This window comes from Balearica regulorum, chromosome 2, assembly GCF_011004875.1.
Source record: "Balearica regulorum gibbericeps isolate bBalReg1 chromosome 2, bBalReg1.pri, whole genome shotgun sequence".
Classification (NCBI taxonomy): domain Eukaryota; kingdom Metazoa; phylum Chordata; class Aves; order Gruiformes; family Gruidae; genus Balearica; species Balearica regulorum.
The window spans coordinates 119297306-119316324 of record NC_046185.1 but is presented as its reverse complement, the minus strand read 5'-3'; the positions used below and the strand labels follow the sequence as shown (position 1 = coordinate 119316324).

Sequence of the window (19019 nt, the reverse complement as noted above, 5' to 3'; positions counted from 1 at the left end):
GCTTAAAATGCTCCTATCTTCTAGGTTCAGTAATCAATACTCAGTTAGGATTCACAGTCTCAGGCATCATTCACTTTTCTTTTTAAAAAGGGTAGTCTGGGGGTTTTGTTATGATGGTTACCAAATGTCTCCCTTAGAAGTGTAAGAGACACCCAGGTTTCAAACCTCTTTCACAATCCCAGCCTTCTCTCTTCAGGGAAATTTAGCTAGTCAGTAGGCTCTGTTCACTCTATAGAGGGTAACACTCCAACCTCTCTTTGTGAAGCTGTCCTACTGAAGAGAAAAAGAATTAGAGGTTTATTAGACCACAGAAGGAGAAAATAAATTTGTCACCTATTTTTTTAGTTCATCATCTGGCACAGTGAGATCAAAGTGTATACCTTGTTTAAAACTCTTTGCTTTCATCGGAGAGATTTAAAAGACAGAAATTGTAATGTTACTGGATACTAACTTTTGAGAAAAGTTGTATGGGGTGGTGTGAAAATCTGGGTATTACAGACATTCTAAGCTGAACAAATGAGTAGAAGCTATTCTGAAGAACAGAAATGGTGAGCACTCATAGAGAAAGAACCAAGCAATTCATTTTAAAGAGATGAAATTTCAAATCCATAACAGATCTTTGAAGAAGCCAGTCAGCATGTGGACAAAGAAGAGCTGATTTATACAGTATTCTTGAGCTTTCAAAATGTATTTTATAAGGGCCCCTACTTTAAAAATAGGCAGGACTGTTCAGATTGCTAAAGGTACTGCTAAAGGAGACAATATGCCAGAAATTTATGAAGTTGTGCATGCTTCTCCTTCACTGTAAGAACTTGATGGCATCAAGTTAAGTGGCAAGTGCCAGAGTAAACAAAGAAATCCAAAGAAAACTCCTAAAGATGATAAGTCTTCACATGCAGGTGATTATGCTATGCAATAACTATTAATGCTAAAGAAATTTATGAAGTTGTGCATGCTTCTCCTTCACTGTAAGAACTTGATGGCATCAAGTTAAGTGGCAAGTGCCAGAGTAAACAAAGAAATCCAAAGAAAACTCCTAAAGATGATAAGTCTTCACATGCAGGTGATTATGCTATGCAATAACTATTAATGCTGGAAGTTATTTGTCAAACATCTTTTTGAATCCACGTAAATGAAATTAAAATTACTCATCAAGAGTTACTGTCTACAGAACAACACGCCTTTTTATACAGCTTCTGAAAAAAAAACTCACAGGGGGCTGAGAAAGCCTGCAGTATTGCCACTCACTTGCCTTTTTCCTATAGTCTTCTCTGGGTACCTATAGTTGAACACAAAACAATGGATTGGATGGTGGTTTAGATTTGCTCCATACTGAACAGAGGATTTGTGGCAGAGCTGAATTGACTCAAGTCTGCAACTTCAACTGTAGTACCCTAAGCAGCTGACTCTTCCACACTATCTGCTAATTCTTTATTTGTTATTTATATTCACAATGGCAAAAATTCACTATTGAAAGTAAAAATAACCAAGAATGAATGGTATTTTCTCCTTCTGTTCAATGCTTTACATTAAAAGAGTAAATATGTGAACCTTACAACATGACATTTTTCAATAACTGACTTTACAGTAACATCAAGTAGAAGCCTCAAGTGCTGAGCTTAGACATTCAGCAATTGATCAGTAACACGAAAGAGGAAACAAAATTACAGTTATAAGGTTAATAGCTAATTTCTTTACTAAAGGAGAATTTTTATAAAATGTAACACTAAGGAGTTGTGTTTTACATTAAAAACAGTGATTAGTATTACAATCAGTACATGACTAGACTATGAGAACTCACTTGCAATAATGAAATCTGACCAGCGCCTTTGATGTGAATTACAAAGATGTGCGACATGACAACAGTGTTATTGGCTGACACGCAACTTGACATTTCAAGGGTGTGTTTCTGGGAAAGTCTTCCTGTCTGGTGTTATTTAATAAAGCAGCATATATGCAAATATTATAACAACTAATAGGAATAGCAAAGATCATATGAATTCTTTGCTGGTTTATATTAGCATTATTTCTCTAACAAGAAAATGAGGGGGGTTACAACTCAATTTTCATAGATGTGAAACTAGTGTAATCAGAATCAGGTTCAAAATCTACATAAATATTCTCCAAAGTTCTAAAAAACCCACATCATCCTCTGACAATCTCTCTCAATCCATCTGCATTGTGATTTTTTCACTAATGTTGTACACCACTAACATGTAATTCTAGTGTTCAGTTGGACTAGGCCCTATAGGCTTGCCAGTTATCAGAACTCCTCCATATTATTTTATTCATATTCCTTCTGCCCCTCTACTTGGCTCTTGTGAGACCCCACCTGGAGTACTGCATCCAGCTCTGGGGGCCCCAGTACAGGAGAGACATTGAGCTGTTGGAGCTCAGAGGAGGGCCATGAAGCTGATCAGAGGGCTGGAGCACCTCTCCTATGAGGACAGGCTGAGAGAGTTGGGATTGTTCAGCCTGGAGAAAAGGTGGCTCCGGGGAGATCTAATTGTGGCTTACCAGTACCTGAAGGGGCCTACAGGAAAGATGGTGAGGGACTGTTTATCAGGGAGTGTAGTGACAGGACAAGGGGTAATGGGTTGAAGCTGAAGGAGGGTCGATTTAGATTAGATGTTAGAAAGAAATTCTTTACTGTTAGAGTGGTGAGGCATTGGAACAGGTTGCCCAGAGAGGTTGTGGATGCCCCATCCCTGGAAGTGTTTAAGGCCAGGTTGGATGAGGCTTTGGGCAACGTGGTCTAGTGGAGGGTGTCCCTGCCCATGGCAGAGGGCTTGGTACTAGAAGATCTTTGAGGTCCCTTCCAACCCAAACCATTCTATGATTACAGAAAACAAGAAAACATATAAAAACAGAAGATCAGATCTATTTAGAAGGAAATAAATCTACTATTTAAAGTGAGCACTTCAACCTTAAACTAGAAAATTAAAATGACTAATGAGAAGAACAAAGTGTTTTAAAAGCAATTAATATAAGCCCACATTAATCAATTCACCAGGAAAGGGAAGCACTGAAGTGCTAGCCCTCTAGTAGAATGGCAAAGAAACTACAGCAGTAGTAGAAACTGCTAATAAGTGCTTGTGAACCAAATCACAATTCTACCAACACAACCAAGTAAAAGCAACACCTTGAACTCCAAAATGTTTGGTTCGTGGGTTTTTTCACCATTTGTTCTTTTGAAATCAAGGGCATGAATATTAGATAGACCATTTCAGTATATTCTGATATGTAAACAAATGCTGATGTAGAACATCATGATGTATGATAAGAGGATCAATCCATTACTAACAGCAATTCTAAAATATGCCTTAATGGTATTTAATAGATAACACATGGGTACGAACAGTAGCGTGAGGCTTGAAAATTGGACCATTCTCGGATGATTCTAAAGATATTGTGATAAAGAGTTGCTTTAATTAGCCAAGACAATCTGCTGCAGTGTACAAGGTCTATCCATCTATCATCTTCACAGGTACTAGATCTGTGGTGTTTAGAAGTAGCAGATTTTTTTATTGCTCTTCAGCACCTTCACATTTTGTTTTCTGCCACCTTTTCCCCTTTTCTAGAGCAGTGCCTAATGTCTGTCTGGGAAATTTACAGTAAGGACAGGAGGTGGGGAAGGTTCCTTAATTTGCTCCCCCATCTTTCAATCCACCATAAATCTAAGAAGGGTCACACCATTACTTTTTAGATTTTTTTTTTTTTTTCCTCCCTCAGGAAATGACCTTAATAACAGAATAGTGGAATGTGTCCCACTCTCATGATTATTATCTAATGCAGTATCTGACAATCCTCTCACCTCCACTCCAGTTCCTTTACTGTCTCCCTTCCTTGCAGCCAAAAATGTCTATTTTAGCAATCCATAAAAAATCAGACTCCACAGTTTTGAGTGTTTAGCTTTCAGATATATTAATGTCATCAAATGCTAGAAGTTTCTGACTAAAGGTAAGTCAAGTAGCTGCATGAAAGAGCACACAGAAAAATATATAGCTACATTTCATAACCTCACCAAGAACCAAGTTAAGAATCATGGTCCAGTTTATATTTCCTGGAGTAGGCACAGTATAAAATACCTTAAAATAGTCAAAACATTTAAGAAGAGCTAATCAATACACCATATTAATAGAAACCAAGAAATTCACATCAGCTCCTCCTTATTACTAGAAAAATCTAGCAATCTGATCATTACTGACCACAACAAAACAGTGTACAAGACAAAGCAGGAACCAGAATAACCCCAATCCTCAATGAACAGATTATGTCTGACTTTCCATCTGTACATGTAACCTACACATGAAGTTTATAAACACAGAAGGTATCTTCTGATACTGCTCTTTTTGAATACAGACTTTGCATAGTTAAATCAGATCTCGCTCTGCTGCAGACATTTGCTCCCACTGTGAGAAGCTCAGTTCCTCCAACAACTCCTTACACAAGTACAATCCACCAAGAGTAATTAACAAAGGGGAAAAAAAAACCCCTAATGCAAATGTCTAGTACTCCAGAGATTAATCATTAACTGAAGCTACATGTTTCCTTAGTATCAGGTGATTTCTTTTAAAAATCATGAAAAAGATTAACTCTGTTATTAATTCTCACACTGGTTTTAATGTCCACAATTTTTCTTATAAACCATTAAAAATTATTGAAGAAAACAAAGCGATAGGTATTTAGGAGAGCAACAACAGATTACTATTAACACTCTTAAAGCCAGATCATTAGCTTTGAGCCAAGTATAAAATAGGCAACTGATAGACAAATTCTGTTCAAAGCTCATTCTTCAAATATGTGCTATTTTCTTAGTAAATGAACTTTAAGTGAGGTTCTATCAGACAGCAATTGTTGCATGATGTAAAAACAGATATATAAGGGAAACACTCGACTCATTCATACTCTAATCCACTAAGGTGAAAACAAACAAGAAAACACTCATCCTTCTCTAAAACTGGATTTTCTTCCTGTGGATGCTCTTGTGACCAGATGTCCAAATTCTTAATGTGCTCATAGAAACTCATTAAAGTTTGGTTTTGGATTTTTTTTTTCAGCTACCATCTTACACATGCTGGAACTTATGTTTGTGAGAGATCTAGTTCTGCAGCACATTAATGGGATATCACTAGAATTTTCCACTGCTAAATTGAAAAGCAATAGAGTGGAAGAGCTCCCATAATAGAGAAAGTTAAAAAACTACCCCAACAGTGGAGCAATGGCAAAGATTACAAGGTATTTTTTTGTATTCTTACAACATATTAATTATTAGAGGCATTCAAAGTATGTGTTGTACATTAGCAGTGTTTTATCATAAGCTTGTAAGACATTAAAAATATTATATTTGAATATCTGTGCCTCTGCCATATAGAACAAACTACTTGTAATAGAAAACAGAAGTGTCAAAAAAATGGTAAGAAGATCATCAAATGCTTTTCCTGTGATATTGCAACAAGTTAGCTGATTTACAGTATCAGCTATGAAAAAAATGAAACAAAGATTGGCATGTATCCGTCTCAAGTGCTAATATAAGAACTGCTCAAATGCTGATGTCTCTATCAGGAAGCACACAGGAGAAAGACTGAGGGGATGGGAAGAAAAAGAAAGATGAGTGTGAGATACAAGAAAAATGGTGGGATTAAAGAAAAGAGAGAGCAAGAAAGAGAGAATGCATTAGGCGAACATGTCTGAGAACAAGCTATCATATGGAACAAACTAAATAAAATACATTAGCCCTCATCCTCCTCCCAATTCACTCTTTTTTATTTCAAAATAAGGTTAATAAGAATAGTTATTTTTAAAGGCCTGAAAACAGTAAGATAAATACTAATTGAACATTTTGTCATTTTACAATCTTTTTGCTACTGCCATTTTTATTCATTTAAAGTAAGTCCCAGGAGAAACCATCCACCCTTGAAAGCCAGGTATTGTGGACAAAATATAAGCTTGGAGAAGCCAGAGAGACTCAATGAAAAGTGACTCACATCACTGTCATTAGTACTAAAATATTGTAGCTTTTTCACAAAGAACAAATTTAATCCCAAAGGATTTGTGTCCAATGTTACTTATTTACTTCCAGTCACGTAAATCACAGACACTTTCCACGTGCCTAATGAAAGGGGCAAAAGAGAGCATATGCCTTGAGTAATTCTGACCTACATGCATGCTGATTAATTAGCCATCAAACCAAAACAGAATCAGTTCTGATCTAGTGTTCACTATAGCATGTACCCGGTTCCCGTTTTGTTCACTAGACATTTGTGCAAATATGAGTATACTATTCACCTCTGTCACGCTTTTGATTCATCAGCTACTTCCAGCTAAAGTTACTGGGAAGTCAAAGAATCAGGAAGACAGACCAAGAGAACTGCATAAACTATGTTCCTTCAGAAATCTAGCCAAAGAAATTATTCAGTGAAAGTAAAAGAAGAGGACCAGTAAGACCTGAGAAACAGAACAATTACAGATGAGTTAGTATCTGGAATCTAGTAGCCTATCCTTAAATAACAGTATGCTGGTATTTAAAATTATTAATAGTTCACTGGATATCCACAGCTGCTCTTTAATAATATTAAGAAAAGAATTTTGTCTGTTGTGAGACAACCACGAGGATGAGTGTGCATCCACAATCTACCCGCATTGAGCATGAGGGCAAATACATGATTCCTCAAATAAAGAGAATTAATTAGGCAAAGTGTTGCTATAATGTCCAGCATTCTAGTAACAGAAGTAAGTTTTATAACTCTTAAAGCATTAGCATATCTGTAGGCTAATCATAAAACTAGAAAGCTGTACTATTTGTTTATATAATACATAAAATCCTGCAGTAGTATAAATAGATTCTATGCAATAAAAATACAATTAAGTACATTTACTGTATTCAAACCATTTAAAAATCTCAAGCCACTCCATGTCCTAGTTCATTTTTAGTCTCCTAAATATATTAAAGCACTGCTCACAGTAGCATCATAAAAGATTAAAAAAGGATGTTTTCATCTTTTGTAATAAAAAGTGGGAAAACATATTACATTTCCTTCCTTTTTTTTTTTTTTTTTTCTTCTTGTGCTCATTTCAATCGATCAAAGCAAGACAGTATGGTATGCAGTGACTTCTTAGCCATAAACACTATGAGACACCACAAACAGGCAAAGGTGAGTGCAAGAACAACCTGATTTTCTGGGCAAATATGAGAAGAGGAATAGCTGCTTGTGTGCATACATATATGAGATATGCTTCCTTATTACTATCAACAAATGCAGTTTAAGTTCTATGCCACTTTGGAACAAGAAGAAAGAGACATTAAGATACTTTTAAACATACTGAGTGTACCTATATCGAACATTAAAATCTGTATTTAGGAAGTTAAAAGGGGAGCTCTATTTGCAGAAAAACTGAACAGCTTTGAAGTGAATTGACTGGCTTAAATCTTTTACAAACACCTCATTTTCATCCTAGTACAAATCTGCTTAGCTGGACAACAGTTTTCATAATGTTTTGGCTTATTTGTGGGTTTGTTGGGTTTTTTTTAAAGTTTTTAATGACAATTTTAATGTTAAAATTCTTTTGTCTCTGGTGTTTCATTGGCTAAATCCATAATAAAATAACTAGGATCATATGAAATTAGCACAAAAGATCTACAATTGTGTTCCATAACAAATACTCTTCAAGGATTTTCAAGTCAAAGTAGTATGATAGTAAGATCTAAGTTACTGTTAATTACTAATGGGAAAAAAAAAAAAAAACAACCCACCCAAAAAACACGAAAAAGAAAGAACCCAGAACAACAGAGAATGTGTAGTTCCATCACCTCACAGAAGCAGGGCTGTGTTCAGTCAGGGCCACCAACAGTTTCAGAGCATACATTGGTACTGGGTCTGGAGCCATCAGAATGTGCTCATACCTGAAAGGGAAGAGGGAAAAGGAGTAGTGAGAGTGAAGAAAAAAAAAAAAAAGTCAAGATGTGTGTTAAAAAGTAGATATCGAAAAATACATCATTTCCCATTTCCAAAATTTATAATAAGCACAAAGGAAATATAATGCTGTTTGGAACTGTACAAAGCAATAAACAAGACTTACTTAGAAACAGTATTTTAAAAACAGCATCAGATTAACTTTAAAAGCAGCATTAATAAAAGAACATATTTTTTAGAGAAATACACAATTATAAAATATGTAATTTATAAAAACATGTGTATATGTAACGTGTATGTAAATTATATTAATATATATTAAAATGTATTTTGTCTATATGCATATGATTTATTTCTTGATCTATATATTTTTATATATTAAAAAACCTAATCTTCAAGAGACAAGTAGAAACCAAGCCTCAAAATATGAGGCAGAATATGTATTGGGTGCTCAGGAAGACCATCAACCAACTTATATATGATTAAGCTCTACATTTTATTTACATAGTGATTTTTCTCAAAATGAAATATTTTACTTATAGAATACTCGCATTGAGCTTTATGTTTTATTTCAAATTTCAAAAAATATTGCTTTAACTACAGCATACTTCCCTTCTCCAAGTAATACAGAACAGAACACTACAAAAATATTTCAAAACAATGTTTATTGAGAGCTATGGCAGTGAAGATAAAACTACAAGAAAAACATCTATGAAACACGTCCAAGTATCACCTCATGGAAATCTTGGTAAGGAAAAACAGGCTGCTGAAAACCAAAACAGACCTTGCTGTTGCTGCTAACATTCCAGTAATGCCCACCCAACAAACAGGACTATTTTTATTTTGTTTAAATCAAAATGTATCTGGAGGCCAACAGGATACAATGATAGAAGACAGAAAAATCTAAGCATAAAAAACCCACAGACTCAGCCATGTCAAAACACTGTCTTTGATTACAAATAGTGCTACTCTAAACACGTGGAAGCAATAAAATTGGAAGCATAAATGTCTTCATTTGTAAAACAAAAACCATGAAGAGTTAATGAAGTACAAATGAAAGGATGATTTGTAGTAAAGTGTGGTAGGTTATCATGTTTTATGCAAAGAAATCCTTCCACTACATATTTTTCTTCTTGGGTTCTGATGGGGAGGGGGTGGAATCAAGCAAATCACCGAGAATTTTACTTCACATCTTGAGATCTCTAGTGCTGCCTGAACTGAGGAATCTGGATCACTTCCCATCAGCTGGGTGCTGGCATGTACCCCACTGTGTGCCAGCTCTTCCCTGGAATGAAGGTCTCCTCTTCCCAGGCACCACACCTCAGCACTCTGATTTACACAGGAAGGAAATCTAGGAGGAGGTGCGGTGCTTTCCAGCCAAGTCTCTGATCCAGACAACTCTTAAGATGAGGAGGGCGAAGCACAGCAGCTGAGCATTCTTGATGTAGCCTGTGGGAGCTCCTTCACAGGGGCTAACATTCCCACACAAGCACACGGCCTACCGGCAACGGGTCATGGCTACTCTGTATTAGCTTGAATATGCTGCCATAGAGCTGCAAACCACATTGGAGAAGCTACACAGTTAACCAATTAGAGGTCAGTGTTGGCTTCAATTCTCCAGTGATTAAAATCTCTCCTTTATAAATAACAGATTCCAGTTCCTGGAAGAAAACTATTTTTCACTGGTGATTAAAAAGTCCCTTTTGTCATAAAAGAAGAAAATACTATAATGCATTAGTAGACACCAATCCTGGAAGCCCTGCATGAGAGCGATACATATTCTTACCAAACATAATGGAACTATCCAGGCTTTTTTGCAGAATTTATGACTAAATCTTTTGAGGCAAGCAAAGACGCTATCAGGTGACTTAGGTGGCAGAAGTCATCTGCTCGCTGCATAAGACATGGATTTAGGTCTCCAAAAATGGTACTTCCTAATAGTAATAATGAATGAATCAGCCATGTTAGCTTAAAAATCTGACACTTGACAATATACTTGTTTTATTATAAACACATCAATACCTTCCCTAAATGAGGTCCACTTTAAACAATTTTATACCTTCTACGCATTACATTTGAGAAAGACTATTACTATTCCGCACACTTAGCATTCTAATTCCTCAGATTTCAATAAAAACCAGTCTCACTTTATTTCCTTATACTTGAAACTCTATTTCCCGCCTCCACCCCCAAGATAACACTAGTAAAAAATATTTCTAAGGGAAAGTGCAGTGATTGATCAAAGCAAATACCATGTGAGAAAATGCAGATTACTTAAATAAATGCCTTAGCAATTAACGTAAACAGATTGCCTGAATAAAGGCCATTAGGAGCTATGAATGCATGAACATTCTGTGAAAGCAAAACATTCCATGCTTGAAATACTTTGTTAAATGAATGAGTTCATCCAATGATTTCCCTGCCACTTCAAAATACAAACCATCCTCAGTGGGATGGGGTAGAGAACTGGAAAAGTGAGGAAACTCGTGGGTTGAGATAAAGACAGTTTAATAGGTAAAGCAAAAGCTGCACATGCAGGCAAAGCAAAACAAGGAATCCATTCCCCGCTTCCCATCAGCAGGCAGATGTTCAGCCATCCCCAGGAAAGCAGGGCTCCATCACACATAATGGTGACTTGGGAAGACAAACACCATCACTCTGAACGTCCCTCCCTTCCTTCCCCTTCTCCCAGCCCCTTATATGCTGAGCTTGATGACATATGGTATGGAATATCCCTTTGGTCAGTTTGGGTCAGCTGTCCCAGCTGTGTCCCCTCCCAACTCCTTGTGCACCCCCAGCCTACTCACTGGTGGGGTGGTGCAAGAAGCAGAAAAGGCCCTGGCTCTGTGTAAGCACTGCTCAGCAACAACAACAACATCTCTGTGTTATCAATACTCTCTTCAGCACAAATCCAAAATAGCCCCATAACCAGCTACTATGAAGAAAACTCTATCCCAACTAAAACCAGCACAACTGCAAGGAGGTTTTTTTGTCGATCTTTTCTATAAACAACTCTTGTCACCTCTAGGTGACAAGAGGACCTAGAGACTTGGGGATATGGATTCTCTCAAGCTCTTACAAAAGACTAAACATTTTATCGACAAATTATCTCAAGTATCTTGGACTTTGTACTTGCAGAACTGGCTTGGCAGTCTACTAAGAACAAGCTACATAATCTTTCAAATTAAATAAACTTCATTTACACATTCCTCTCCTTTTGCTGGTTCCGGCACAAATTTCAAATTATGATATATAATTAGGAATATTAAGAATTAGATGAAAGGGAGCTGATGTCACAATTTCTGATTAAAAAAATCTGGTTATGTAAGAAAGTATTTGTCTTGTATTCATTTTCTATAGCTGAAAGTTTCATTTTATTTATGAAATGCTCAGGAAAATAACCTTTCAGTGAACTGAAATTAAAAGACACAATTTCATTCAATTCAATCAAAATCTTGTGAGGAAGTTAACTTTCAGTTCTTAAAAAGCAGAACTAGATGGGGTGGAAATACCACTTCCCCACACAGACTACCCAGAACAAACAGCCATTGCATTCCTCCTCTTTTGACTGTCCTCCAGCCGAGTCACACACTGTCCTACCCTTTGTCCAGCCACAGAATCATTAAACGTCAGCAAATACCTCTTCAGCCTCCAATTACAGGCTAGCTGTCTCCTCACTTTCTATCTTAGAGTTTTCAAGTAACTCTCACTTCTTGGGATAGGACTTGGTTATCTTCACAAGTAAGTTACATTTAATCTTAGACCTCTAACCTCTCTAGATTTAGGCCAGACCCCTTTGCATTCAGATTAAGCTTCTTTTGAGAACTGCAGAGAGTGTATGAGGATTCATTCCTACCTTCCCTCAATATTTTCTGACCCATACCTAGAACATTGCTGAACAAAACTTACCTTTCATGTCTTTTTTTTGACATCCAAAGCAGCTGGATAGTGTTTTCTTAGTTTCTTTTTGAGTCTTCTCCAAACTGAGTTTTGAGGCTTTCAAGCCAAAACTCAGTTTAAGTTTTCTTTTCTGCAGAAAATCCTCACAGTTCTCCACTTTTTGTTTCCTCTGTGCCTTCTTGCATTGATTACCTGCTCCCCAGGTGAACACATTTACTAGGGGTTGGCTCAAACCACAGGTTCAAGTAATGTATTAAATTAACAGACACCAGTTAACTCTGAGTCACTGAAAGACTTACATACTGCTTTACTATGCTCCTAAACTAGAGTAAAATTTGGTTTTACCAAGTTCCAGTATATTCAAATTATCATAAACTTCAATAATTATTTTCTTGAGATAATCTCAAAGTGCTTTTCAAACACAAATATCATCATCTCTACTGGTGAGATAAAGGAACCAATTCAGGAAATACTTAAAGCCTGGAACCAAGATTATGAGCTACTGCAAGGCCCTTTTTTATACATCTACAATGCAATGCATGCAAAGATAGCACAGCAGAAGTCCCTGAAGTAGGATCATATTTAGCCTCAAACCAAGAAGCCCTGCCACTCAATTGAGCTAATTAGCTGGGAGACAGGAGTATACTGGCTGTTTTCCTTCTAGCCTGGAATTAACATGACACTCTCCCCACCCCTCCCACCCAGTTCAATGAGAAACATTTTATAAGTGGGGCACCTCTACAGAGGGCAAGATTCTGTGCAAGGACAGAACTTGGTCTCGCTTGACTCCAGGTCTCTTCCCCTATCTAAAGCAAAGTATCTGACAGCTTTTAATAATGCATATACTCTATTTTTAAAACAAAATTTTCAGTTTCCATTTTAATTCATAATAATAAATTCTATATTTCCCAGTGGGAAAAAAATTACTATGAAGAAAGGTGTGAAAATAAGCTTCTCTATAGAGTTCTAAGATTTCCTTCCCATTCTCTCTCTCAGAGAAAAGATTACACATCTTGCACGGACAGGACTTTGGTCCTCAAATTAGCCAATTTGTAAGAATGTTAGTTAGGAAGAGACAGTCTCATTTTTGGGGAAGGCACTGTGTTTCTGATTATAATCCAGCATCCATCCCTCCACCCTTCTGCCACTTACTTAATGTAGGGGTGGGGAACAATTTCCTCACTTAGGGCAATTAAGTATTTACAATTATTAATTTTTGAGGACCACACATTAAAATACACTAGAACACTACTGGAATAATGTGAAAGATAAATGATGACTCATCTTTACTGTACTCATCCTGTGTTTGTACTTTCCTTCCCTCTACTCACAGATGTTATCAGCTCACAGGATGCACGTGCGTAACAGAGAGCTGTCTTTATGCTCACCTGCAAGTCATTTTGAAATGACAAGCCTCATTTGACCATAAACCATACAATTGAAGTTCCAGGCCACATCTGGCATACAGGCTGTAGCTTCATCTACTCTGCTGTAGGGTTTTTCTGCTGCTTGGGGCAGCAGGAGAGGACAGCAATTCAAAGGCAATAACCCCTGAGTGAGTCACGGAGGACTAATACATCCTGTAGTATTTGTACTATTCTTTTTTAAAAAGTTTAAAAGCCATTCCATATGATTTCAGAACATCTTACATTAGGGCAAAATATCCAAAATAGACAAAAAGATGTTGCTGTGAGAATGTTCTGACTTTATTAGCGGAACAAAGAGGAGTATTTAAATCAGCCTGAAAGCTAGGGAAAACTTGTTTCACTACAAGAGCAGCCAGAGGCACAGTATCAGAAATCAGTGTCACACAGAAGTTCTGTTTGTGTCATATATGACAAAATACTAAATAAACCTAGGAGAGATATTGGGCAGAGAACTCTGGCAGCAGTTAATTGGTATTCCTCTTTTCGTTTTGCCCTTTAAACATAAAAAGGGTAGTTAAAACAAATACACTGTCAAAACGGATTGAGTATCACGTTATTCCCCATTACAGGAGCAATATTATACTTACTGAGGCAGCAACGAATCTCTAATGAGAGACAGAAGCTTGCTCTTGGAGTCGAGGCTCTCTCCTTTCTCCTCAGCCATGACCTCGTGGCTTAAAAGCAGTGATGTGGTTTCTGAGAGCAACCGCAAGCTGAAGAGTCTCCATTCCACTTGAAAATAAAGGTGCCAAGAATGTGACCACACTGAAGTCTAATTAAAACAAAATGTGAAATTCACGGAAACTGTAGTTGATGTGGCCATATACTTACCATTCTGACTGTGGACCAAAGAAACTAGTGGTGGGAGGATAGAGTCTTCAACCTAAAACAGAGAATTAGAAAGATCTGGCTTAGATTATTCACAGGTGAAAAAATAGAACAGAGATACACTATCATCTGTGTTTATGCCACTGCTAGAGCCCTTAATCAAATAAATGAATAATCATGGAAATTCATCCATAATCACACTTATAAAGCCACCAAGTTCACTTTTCTCTGGTAAGTTGTCACAAAGTTACAGACAGTAACGTACTTTTATACACAAAAGAACAGTAACATTGGTATAATTCATTGACAGTGATTTTTTTTTTTATTTAAAATACAGAATTCAGTGCAGATGTAAGATATTCAGAAAAAGAGTGTTAGAATATCTATTAGTCGTGATGCTTTAATCTGTAAACTAATCATTGAAGAAGAAACGTCCTTCTAAAACAAACCTGCATAGAACTAAAGTACATTAGGAAAGATGTACTACCTCTAATGACGTATCCTTAAGCTTAGTAGAGCATCTTGATAAAATTTTAACTTCTCCCATTCTGGTAATACAGAGTCTTCCATTAAAATTTAAATTTATAGAGTTAAGATTTGAAATACGAAAAAAAATAATCCCGTTAACTCTTTACTGTCCATGAGTGTATTGTTACAGATTAATCATCTGTCATAGGACTAGTCAGCTTAGTTACATCTGAAATCAACAAATGGCAAACTACACTATAACTCAGTTTTATATTATTAATTATTCATATTATTAGTATCCTCTAAAAGAGAATGAATTGCTAAGTCTTAAGTCATTGGTAAAATATAATTTATTTAGACAGGACACGCTTTGGTTTTTGGGGAGAGGACAGATGGACAGCCCTGCAATTTTTAAGTATATGTCATGGATACACAGCTTGTCCTTGGATTTATTTATACAAATAAAACTACTGTGTAGGTTTCTCACTACACCACAGACAGGATTTGGTGTAACAAGACTGCTTTATAATCCCTCGTGTGTTTTCTTTTAGTGATTAATACTAGAAGATAGAATTTCTCTAGATTTATGCAGCTACTATAAAGAAACATCTACAGAAACGAAATTATATGTGAAAAGGGATCACTAAATGAAGTTAGCCTCGAGTCAGCAGTAACTACAATTAGCAGCTATTTCATTGTTAGTTGGTGGTCTCTGTTAAATGAATCTCTGAGATTAAGGGATTAATTTAGTCTAGCTTTTTTTTCACTTCTGAAAAAACTACCGAAAGATGCCTTTGTTACATTCTTTCAGTAAAAGAAGTAAAGGACTCTGCTTGAGGTATGAAAGTCATACTACTCTTGTAAGTACAAATAGCCTTTACGCCTATATAGATAATACTATATATCATAGATGTGGTGACTTTTGTAACACTTCCTAATTTTGAAATATTTCACGGTCTTTTCAGTTAATATGCAATAAGATAAATAATAGAACTACACTGCACTCCAACAATGCCATTAGTGCAGGTTTCTAAACTGTTATACAAATGGTAATTGACCAGTTATAACATACCTGTGAGGCAGAAAAAAAATGTACTTATGGTCTTTCAGTCCAAAAAAACAGTTTAACCTACTGCAATGCTTCTCAAATGAAGAGGCACATTTAAGTGGTAAATTAAAGATGTGAGACAGAAAAGAGGCAAAAAAAAGCAGCTCTCAATTGTCTGAAGCAATGTGGGGACTCAGAATATTATGAATCACTCAGCAGCAGCAGCATTGACTCAGACTGATACCAATTAAGATGGCAGTATACAGCAGTATGATGCAACTTCCATTTCTAAAACTTCAAATCTTCTTTCATTTTCATCTAGTATTAACAGTAGTCTTTCCACATGAGTAAATGTAGTTAAGCTAGTCATAAGTCTTTTCTAAGATAAATACTTTTTAAACTGTCATTGTAAAGAAGATTCTTTAGGTCTTAAACAATTGTAGTTTCTAACACGAATCTCAATTTTGGCAAACAAACTGTTTAGAATGGAATTCTCCGTAACAGGTGTTTGCCTTAGTTCAGTGTGGTGGGGAGATCAACCAAATGAAGCACTAATCCTATTGAAAATTATTTTGTGATGCTACCGCATATCAGAATGCACATGCTGAAGCAAGTGTTAAATTGTACGTGAACCTTAAATCACATACTTCCTAACTCTGCAACCCTCATCTTCTCTCCATGCCATTTGGGTCACTGTTTTTTTAGTAATGCATACACAAATTTGTAAACAAGATATGAACTAAGCAAGCAATTACTGAGGTGAGATAAACTGAAGTGAAATATTGCCCAAAATATTTTTAATAAATTCACCAGTGAATTGCACAAGTTTCTGCAAGTTATGTATACAGAATCATCATATTAGTATTTTGGCATTTTCTAGAGGGATTGAAAAAAATAGAAGAATACTCAAACGAGGATTCATTTTTTCTTTTAAGTGACTGCTGACATCTACATGGAATCCAATCTCCATATATGCATGAAGGCAGTCAGATATTTTTCTTGTTTCAGTCTTTATCGCTATGATTGCTTACAAAAAAAGGGGGGGAATAGTCTTCTTTAAGCCTAAACAGACTAGATAGTTTAAATATGATCATAGCTATATCTGTGTTTCTACCATCTTCTAAATAGCCTGATGTCCAGTTCACAATAAATCCCTAACTGCACAAAGCCACCTTCGTATAATTCTGTAATGATGGCATTCAAAGGCTATGCTGCCACAACTGTGCTATCAAAATAGCAATGAAATATTAGAAATTTCCATACATGCTACATTCACATGTCCCAGCTATAATATATATGTACAAGACCAAAAAAACCAAAACAAGAACGCCTCAAACCTAGTAATCTTGTTTCTGACAACTGCAAAGGAGTAGAAAAAGAGTAGAAACAGACCAAGCATAAAGCACAACTCTAGTTTCTAGTAAAGTAACTCTTGAGTTAAGAAACTTCCTAAGCTGATGCTGTATCTGTATTTTTGCATTTAATAATGCTTACTAGCCTTTTCTCCCATATATTTGTCCAATCCTATCTTAAAAGTATTTACACTTTTTGCATGTGCAATACCTATGGCACTGAATTCCACACTCAATTATGCCTTAAGAAAAGGCACTTCCTTGTTTATTTTAAAGCAGCTAACTTGATACCCACTTATTCTTATTTTACAAAAAGTATGAATAATTATTTCCAATTCATCTTTCCCATGCCATTCATAATTTTATACTTTCAAGTCTTTTGTTTCCAAGCTGAAGTTCTTATCCACTCAGTCCCTCCTTTCATCATTGAGCTGTACTGTTTCTCGCTAAGCTTCATTCCTTTTGAGTGTGAATGACCACAACTGCATTCAGTATTCAAGGCTTGAGGGCAGCAGGACTTAGCATGGCATAGGGATGTTTTCTGCTTTTTTTCTCTGATCTTTTACCAGTCATTTCTAATAATCTAGTTGTCTTTCAGATTACTGCTGCGTATAAAACTATCATTTTCATAGAAAAGTGATGCTAAAAGATCTCCAGAACAGTTACAAGTACTTTAGAGCTTGATACTGCATATGCGTAGTTGGAATTATTTTTCCCATGTGCGTCGCTTGACATTTATCAGTATTGAGTTGCATGTCATTTTATTGTCCTTTCACTCAATATCTTGAAACCTTCTGCAACTCTTCTGTCAGTTTTAATTTTCACTACTGTGAATAATTTAGTGTCATCAGTCAGTTCTGTCACCTCCCTGTTCATTCCCTTTTCTGGATTAGTTATAAATAGCACAAGTTGCAACACAGATCTTTGTAAGGCACCATTCTGAATATACCTATTTAAAAAAAAAAAATTACTTCTAGTCTCTACTTAGTAAATTTTAACTAGTTAGAGGTTGATCTGTCAAGGGTAATAGAGAAGGGTCACTGATGGATTTGAAGAATCTTTGGTGCATGACTTTGTCAAAAAACATTTTGGAAATCCAGTATACTATCCAAAACCAGAACATCTGTCTCCATAACGTTGACTGAGTTCTGCAAGCAATACTCTACTAATGAGGTATGAGCACCCAGCAAAAGCTGTATGCACTTACAAAAATCAGATCTTTTGAAAACAAGGCACAATTTTTATAGACATTCTTCTGCAAAGCCTGTATGTTACTTTAACCCTGAAAAGAGAGAGACAGACAAGCCACAGTTTCAGAGTAGTTAAGTATTCACCAGCCACTAGGAGGGGCTTGAAAGAGAAAACTGTAATTTCAGTCCTTCTCTGCTTGTCTCCACTGTTCTGGAGATGTCAGACACAAGGCCTGCACTGTAAATATACATGCCTGCTTTGTTAGAAACAAAACACTGCCTTTAAGCTTTACTTAACCTTGCCAAGCAAAGTCCAAGCTCCATAAGTGCCCACTAAAAAGCAGTTATAACACTGCAAGGGCTCACAGCAGAAGGATCCAATAAGCTAAAACCCTATTTAGCTGGAGGTACCCTCTAAGAATGATGATGGAGAACCAAACTTCCATGCACTTGTGCTAGTCAGCAGGGATGAATTCAACTATTCAACATATACATGCAACCATCATGTATTAATGAACTAGCATATAACCAAATTTACCTGTTATCCCCTACAACTTAGGCTATGTTTATATATATAGCTTAAGCCTCTTCTCAATTTTACCATAATATGGTTAACATTACAGACCTACAAAATCTCTCCCTTGATTAAAAATGAGTTTCGGAGCTCTTCAAATCAGTGCTTAAGGCCAAAGTCTTGAAATTTGGTGTTATGCTGGGTGGACAGAAAGTAAGCAGGCTTAAAGCCTGGTCCAGTAGCATTTGTGAACTGTGCTGTTCTCAAGAGGAAAATCAGACCCTGGAATTAAACTTACATAAAGAAACTACACTATGCATTCCATGCAGCTATTATATCCAAAACTCACAAGTGACTAAGACCATTACTTTATTTCCAG

General features: G+C 36.3%; 2 protein-coding genes across 4 annotated transcripts in view; one reads left to right on the top strand and one right to left on the bottom strand.

Moving 5' to 3' along the window:
• Nucleotides 1-19019, top strand: part of TRAK1 (trafficking kinesin protein 1) — a 440848-nt gene that overhangs the window by 176991 nt on the left and 244838 nt on the right. The window lies entirely within an intron of this gene.
• The window catches only part of ULK4 (unc-51 like kinase 4), a 257733-nt gene that overhangs the window by 139385 nt on the left and 99329 nt on the right, over nt 1-19019 (bottom strand). For all 3 annotated transcript variants that reach the window (XM_075745569.1, XM_075745571.1, XM_075745570.1), the window contains 3 exons: nt 14072-14123; nt 13828-13972; nt 7811-7903 (listed from right to left, as the gene is read on the bottom strand). In XM_075745569.1, coding sequence (XP_075601684.1) covers nt 7811-7903; nt 13828-13972; nt 14072-14123 — 290 coding nt within the window. The remainder of the gene's footprint in view (nt 1-7810; nt 7904-13827; nt 13973-14071; nt 14124-19019) is intronic.